The sequence below is a fragment of the Salmo trutta genome, chromosome 12 (assembly GCF_901001165.1).
Source record: "Salmo trutta chromosome 12, fSalTru1.1, whole genome shotgun sequence".
Lineage (NCBI taxonomy): Eukaryota > Metazoa > Chordata > Actinopteri > Salmoniformes > Salmonidae > Salmo > Salmo trutta.
This window is the reverse complement of record NC_042968.1, coordinates 64,574,513-64,582,012: the sequence shown is the minus strand read 5'-3', so window position 1 is coordinate 64,582,012 and position 7,500 is coordinate 64,574,513. Positions and strand designations below refer to the sequence as shown.

General features: G+C 43.2%; 1 protein-coding gene across 13 annotated transcripts in view; it reads right to left on the bottom strand.

Annotated features, from left to right (window-relative positions):
• The window catches only part of cacna1bb (calcium channel, voltage-dependent, N type, alpha 1B subunit, b), a 210,060-nt gene that overhangs the window by 123,943 nt on the left and 78,617 nt on the right, over positions 1-7,500 (bottom strand). For all 13 annotated transcript variants that reach the window (XM_029769130.1, XM_029769129.1, XM_029769138.1 and 10 more), the window contains exons 5-6: positions 6,330-6,482; positions 4,074-4,261 (exon numbers count right to left, since the gene is read on the bottom strand). In XM_029769130.1, the coding sequence (XP_029624990.1) occupies positions 4,074-4,261; positions 6,330-6,482 (341 nt within the window). The remainder of the gene's footprint in view (positions 1-4,073; positions 4,262-6,329; positions 6,483-7,500) is intronic.

The window sequence follows — 7,500 nt, the reverse complement described above, 5'->3', positions numbered from 1 at the left end:
AGGCAAAGGGTGGCTACTTTGAAGAATCTCAAATCTAAAATATATTTTCATTTGTTTAACACTTAGTTACTACATGATTCCATATGTGTTATTTCATAGTTTTGATGTCTTCACTACTATTATACAAAGTAGAAAATAGTGAAAATAAAGAAAAAACCTGGTATGTCCAAACTTTTGGCTGGTACTGTAGCTCATTCTAAAATGTATACTACTGTACTTTGTTTTTTAATTACACTTTATACACACCACTTATTTATTTATATACTGTATTCTTGGCATGGCTCACTGTAATATATCTACTGCTGTACATATCATTCTTATATCTTGTGTAAATGAATCTGGTGTACATATGTATAGAAACAGGATTCACCTGGGCTCAATTTGGAGTCTCATAGAAAAGGGTCTGAATACTTATGTAAATCAGGTATTTATGTTTGTTATTTTTTATAAATTTGTAAAAATTTCCCCAAAACTGTTTTCGCTTTGTCATTATGGGGTATTGCGTGTGGATTGATGAGGAAAGTGTTTTATTTAATCAATTTTTTTGAATACGGCTGTAACGTAACAAAATATGGAAAAAGGGAAGGGATCTGAATACTTTCTGAATGCACTGTACTTATGTATATATTGCATTGTGATTACTGTTACAGTGCTATATGTATATATTGCATTGTGATTACTGTTACAGTGCTATATGTATATATTGCATTGTGATTACTGTTACAGTGCTATATGTATATATTGCATTGTGATTACTGTTACAGTGCTATATGTATATATTGCATTGTGATTACTGTTACAGTGCTATATGTATATATTGCATTGTGATTACTGTTACAGTGCTATATGTATATATTGCATTGTGATTACTGTTACAGTGCTATATGTATATATTGCATTGTGATTACTGTTACAGTGCTATATGTATATATTGCATTGTGATTACTGTTACAGTGCTATATGTATATATTGCATTGTGATTACTGTTACAGTGCTATATGTATATATTGCATTGTGATTACTGTTACAGTGCTATATGTATATATTGCATTGTGATTACTGTTACAGTGTTATATGTATATATTGCATTATGATTACTGTTACAGTGCTATATGTATATATTGCATTGTGATTACTGTTACAGTGTTATATGTATATATTGCATTATGATTACTGTTACAGTGCTATATGTATATATTGCATTGTGATTACTGTTACAGTGTTATATGTATATATTGCATTATGATTACTGTTACAGTGTTATATGTATATATTGCATTATGATTACTGTTACAGTGCTATATGTATATATTGCATTGTGATTACTGTTACAGTGTTATATGTATATATTGCATTATGATTACTGTTACAGTGTTATATGTATATATTGCATTATGATTACTGTTACAGTGCTATTTGGGTTGTTAATTGGATTCAACCCGACATTCTTACTTTCTTTTCTTTTTTTACGTTTTAATTATTTGTGTAGTTGATTGACATTTTACTGCATTGCTAGGAGCTAGTTACATAAGCATTTCACTGCACACACTATAACATCTAATAAACTGTGTACGAGGCCAATAAACTTTGATTGAGAGAGACAGGGGGGAGAGGGAGCAATAGAAATGAAGACCAAAATAATGCCAGGACAACAAATACAAATTCTATCTACAGTAGACACCGTTGCCCTAGAGCACACAAAGAATGCACCACAGGTAACTTCCACAAGGCTGTGAACCATCTAAGAGACAAGGCAAGCTAGGGCCTTCTATGCCATCAAAAGGAACATAAAACTCAACATCCCAATTAGGGAAATACTTCAATCAGTTGTAGAACCCATTGCCCTCTATGGTTGTGAGGTCTCACCAACCAAGAATTCACAAAATGGGACAAACGCCCAATTGAGACATGCAGAATTCTGCAAAAATATACTTTGTGTACAATGCAAACCCCCAAACAATGCATGCAGAATTAACACCATACCTGCTAGCTCCAGAAAAGAGCTGTTCAATTCTACAACCACCTAGAAGGAAGTGATGCCCACACATTCCACCACAAAGCCCTCATCTACAGAGAGAAAAGTCCCCTCAGCCAGCTGGTTCTGGGGCATTGTTCACAATCACAAACAGACCCCCAGGACAGCAACACAATAAACGCAAACAAATTATGAAAGAGCAAAAAGAGAACTATTTGACACTGGAAAGAATCAACCAAAAAAAAACAGAGCAAGTTGGAACGCTATCTGGCCTTTAACAGAGAGTACACAGTGGCAGAACACCTGAGCACTGTGACTGACCCCAAATGATGAACATCCTGGACTATGCACAGACTCAGTGAGCACAGCCTTGCTATTATGAAAGGTCACCATAGGCAGACCTGGCTCTCAAGAGAAGACAAGTTATGTGCCGACTGTCCACAAAAATGAGGTGGAAACTGAGCTGCGCTTCCTGACCTCCTGCCAAATGTATGACCATATTAGAGACACATATTTCCCACAGATCACACAGACCCACAAAGAATTTGAAAACATATCAAACATTGATAAACCCCATATCTGTTAGGAGAAATACTGCAGTGTGCCATCACAGCATAAAGATTTGTAGCCCGTTGCCATGAGAAAAGGGCAACCAGTGCAGCACAAACAACACTGTAAATACCACCAATATTTATCTGTTCAATTATCTTCCCTAACAATTTGTACTACAACTATTTGCACATTGATGAAACACTGTGCGTAGCTAATAATATAACACTTTAAATGTCTTCATCTTTTTCACATCTTTTATTGATTGTTTATTTCATTTGCTTTGGCAATGTAAACATATGTTTCCCATGCCAACAAAGCCCCTTCGAATTAAACTGAATCGAGAGAGATAGAGAGAGATGGGAGAGAGCAAGGGGAGAGGGAGGAAAGAGATAGATAAAGGGGAGAGAGGGAGAGATAAAGAGGAGAGGAAGAAATGAAGGGGAGAGGAAGAGAGAGAGGGACAGGAAGCGACAGGTGCACTAAAAGCCAGGTGAATCTGTTCCAACAGCAGCATGGATCCACACAGGTGGAGCTGCTCAGCATTACGAGAAAACAGGCAACAGGAGAGGCTTTATGAAGAGGAACAAGAGGAGGAGCATGGAGAGAAAGGGGAGGGGGAGGTATTGGTGCTGGAAGTTGTAGGGGGTTGCATATGCTGCTATCCTAGGATTTGGGTAGAAAAAGGAAAAAGCCAGAATGCAGCAGGGGGAAATCTAAACTGCCATCTGCTAGTGCTGGTTCTCCAACACGAGCTGGTCTTTATTCAAACTGTCTGGGCTAGGGCTGCAATATTCTGATAACTCCCCCAAAATGACCAGGTTCCCTGGGAATCAGAAGGGAATAAGAGAAAAACCTGAGAATTTTTGGAAAGTTACCAGCATTTTGCAATCCCAGTCTAGACAAAAACCACATTTAACTAATTCAGCTTTCCAACTCAAGACAGTGTGGAGCCAGGAACCAGGGAATTGCACGGATGTGTGCGTGTGTCTGTGTGTGTGTGTGACATTCTGTGCACATACACACACAGTGGCACAGCAGACAGGTACACTCCCTCCAGATCCCCTGTGCTGTTTGCTACTCAGTCATGTAGAACCCAAACTGACAAATCAAACCCCTACAGAAGCTCTCTCCATTCATGCTTTCTCTACACTGTCATGCTCCAGCTCACTGCATACCAGATAGAATACACAGAGATAGAAAGAACGTGTGTGATGTGTCAGCTTTAAGTTAAGAAAAGGTGAAACAGTGTTGTGTGTGTGTGTACTGTAGGGTTGCACATTTCCGAAAACTTTCCCCAAATCTCCCAGGATTCACGGATTTCCTGCTTATTCCCCGTCTGATTCTAAGGAATCTTCTGACCAGGATTTTGGGGGGAATTTTTAGGAAAGTTACTGGATTTTTGCTAACCTATTCATATTTGAGTTAAGAATACTGTAAGTGATATGTGGTTTGAGAAAGCGCAAAAGAGAGAGAGGGAGAAAGAGAGAGAGAACGAGAGAGAGAGAAGAAAGAAGTAGAGCGAGGGAAAGAAAGAGAGAGTGCTCACGTTGTAGAGGATGTCCACCCATCCCTCCATGGTGATGCACTGGAAGACGGTGAGCACGGCAAACAGGATGTTGTCAAAGTTGGTGATGCCATAGTTGGGGCCGATCCAGTACTCTGTACACTCTGTACCGTTAGGACACATCCTGGCTGGGGCCTCCGTACCACAGGGGAACGCTGCCGCACGCTCACCTGGATGGGGGAGATGAGATGGTAGAGGGAGGGGGAGGGAGAGAGGGCGGGAGGGAGAGAGGGAGGTGGAGGGAGAGGGAGGGAGGGAAGGGGGGAGGGAGCATTTGACTGGACAAATAACCATCATCCGAAATTCCATGACCGTCACAGCCCTAGTAATTACATATAAAACAAACACACTGGAAAATTACATTAGCTTAAAATACAACATACACACACATACAGTGCCTAGCAAAGGTCTACACACCCCTTGCACATTTTGTTACATTAAAATATAATCTACACATTTATTCAATTAGATTATATTCCTTGTGGATGTTCACAACCTACTCCACATTTCCAAACTGAAAGAAAATGTTTTGAATATTTTTCAAATGAATAAAAAACACAAAATGAAGATGCATATGTCTTCCCACCCCAGAGGTAATACTTGATGGAAGCCCCTTTGGCAGCCATTACAGCTGTGAAGCATTTTGAACAAGATTCTACCAACTTTCTACCAACTGTCACGTCCTGACCAGTAAAGGGGTTGTTTGTTATTGTAGTTTGGTCAGGACGTGACAGGGGGGTGTTTGTTTAGTGTGTTTCGGGGGTTTTGGGCAATGTTCTATGTTAGTCTATTTCTATGTATGTGTCTATGTATTCTATTTCTATGCTAAGTTTATTGGGTTGACCTTCAATTGGAGGCAGCTGTTCCTCGTTGCCTCTAATTGAAGGTCCTATTTAATAGGGGTGTTTGTTCATTGGGATTTGTGGGTAGTTGTTTCTCCGTATAGTCATTTGTCCTTACGTGACTGTTTTTCGTCGTTGTTTTTGTTCAAGTGTTTTGTTTCGTTTCTTTAATAAATAAGAAGATGAGCATACACATTCCCGCTGCGTTTTGGTCTACTCCATACGACGAACGTGACACCAACTCTTAGGGCAACATATATTTATAGTTTTTGTCAATAATTGCTCAAGCTCAGTATATTTGGTTGGGAGTCATTAATGGACAGCAATATTCAAACGTTGTCTCAAGCAGATTTCAAGACACACCAGAATAGCTTTCCAAGAGGTGTTGAGTGTTCCTTAGTGGTCCAGCTTCATTCCTGAGGCTGGACCACTCAGGAATTTCCTTGAAAATCAGACACAAGGTTTGAATATTGCTGTCCATCAATGACTCCAATCCGAATGTACTGAGCCTGAGCAATTTCTACAAAAACAATGGATAAATGTTGCCATAAGAGTTATGCAGAGTTGGTAGAATCTTATTCAAAATGATTGACAGCTGTACTGGCTGCTGAAGGTGCTTCCACCAAGTATTACCTCTGGGGTGTGAAGACATACGCAATCAAGACATCTTTTTGATTTCTTTTCTATTAATTTGGAACATTTCTATAATTTTTCTTTTACTTTGAAAATGTGGAGTAGGGTGTGTAGATCGGTAAGGGAAAAAAAAGTAATGTATTCCCTTCTGAGATGTAATTTTAAGGCAGCAAAATGTAAAGACTATACAAGGGGTGTGTAGCTGTTCACTAGCGACTGTACACACATAAACACACTGACATGCACTCAGCGCTGAACGCAGCCGCACACCTGCTGAAGATTCACGTGCTTGACACACACACACACACACACACACACACACACACAGCTCCAGCTGGGACAGCTGTCATCCCTATGCTCAACTCACCCTCCACACCCTGCAGCTGACGTATGAAGGTAAATTAGTGGCGTCGTAAAGTCTGCATGCTCTAACTATCTACTACCAGATCCATGTTCAACTCCACACTCAACACGCTGACTCCAGTGGGAGAATATCTACATTTCAGCTCTGTCCACTCCTTCCCCAAACAGACATACTTATCCAACCTTGAGAGGTGATCTAACAAAATCTGCCAATAAAAAAGCAGTCTATCAACATGTAAACAAGCCAGCGAGGCCTAAAACTTGGTACTCTGTGTTGGGTTCCCATTACCTACTGTGTGTGTGTATGTATGTCTGTGATTGTTTGTCTGTGTGGTGTCTGTGCTGGTTTGTCTGTGTTTGTGTGTATGTACTATGTATGTGTAATCCATTCAGCACTCACCAGTGTCGACAGTGAAGCAGGTGGAGTGGAACTTGCCCATGTAGAACTCCACTCCGATGATGGCAAACATGAGTATGGCGAAGAAGAGCAGCATGCCTATCTGGAGCAGAGGCACCATGGCCTTCATGATAGACTTCAATACCACCTGAAGACCTGTGGAGAGAGATGGACCGGGGGTAGAGAGAGAGGTGGAGGGGGAATGGAGAGAGATGGAGGGGGTTAGGGAGAGAGGTGGAGGGGTAGGGAGAGAGGTGGAAGGAGGAGGGAGAGAGTTGGAGGGGGTAGGGAGAGAGGCGGAGGGGGAGGGAGAGAGGCGGAGGGGGAGGGAGAGAGGTGGAAGGGGGAGGGAGAGAGGTGGAAGGGGGAGGGAGAGAGTTAGAGGGGTAGGGAGAGAGGTGGAGGGGGTAAGGAGAGAGGTGGAGGGGGTAAGGAGAGAGGTGGAAGGGGTTAGGGAGAGAGGTGGAGGGGTAAGGAGAGAGGTGGAGGGGGTAAGGAGAGAGGTGGAGGGGTTAGGGAGAGAGGTGGAGGGGGTAAGGAGAGAGGTGGAGGGGGTAAGGAGAGAGGTGGAGGGGGTAAGGAGAGAGGTGGAGGGGGTTAGGGAGAGAGGTGGAGGGGGTAAGGAGAGAGGTGGAGGGGTAAGGGAGAGAGGGTGGAGGGGGTAAGGAGAGAGGTGGAGGGGGTAAGGAGAGAGGTGGAGGGGTTAGGGAGAGAGGTGGAGGGGGTAAGGAGAGAGGTGGAGGGGGTAAGGAGAGAGGTGGAGGAGGAATGGAGAGAGGTGGAGGGGGAGGGAGAGAGGTGGAGGGGGAGGGGGAGGGGGTAAGGAGAGAGGTGGAGGGGGTAAGGAGAGAGGTGGAGGGGGTAAGGACAGAGGTGGAGGGGGAATGGAGAGAGGTGGAGGGGTAAGGAGAGAGGTGGAGGAGGAATGGAGAGAGGTGGAGGGGGAGGGAGAGAGGTGGAGGGGTAAGGAGAGAGGTGGAGGAGGAATGGAGAGAGGTGGAGGGGGAGGGAGAGAGGTGGAGGGGGAGGGAGAGAGGTGGAGGAGGAATGGCGAGAGGTGGAGGGGGAGGGAGAGAGGTGGAGGAGGAATGGAGAGAGGTGGAGGGGGAGGGAGAGAGGTGGAGGGGGAATGGAGAGAGGTGGAGGGGGAGAGAGAGAGGTGGAGGGGGAGGGA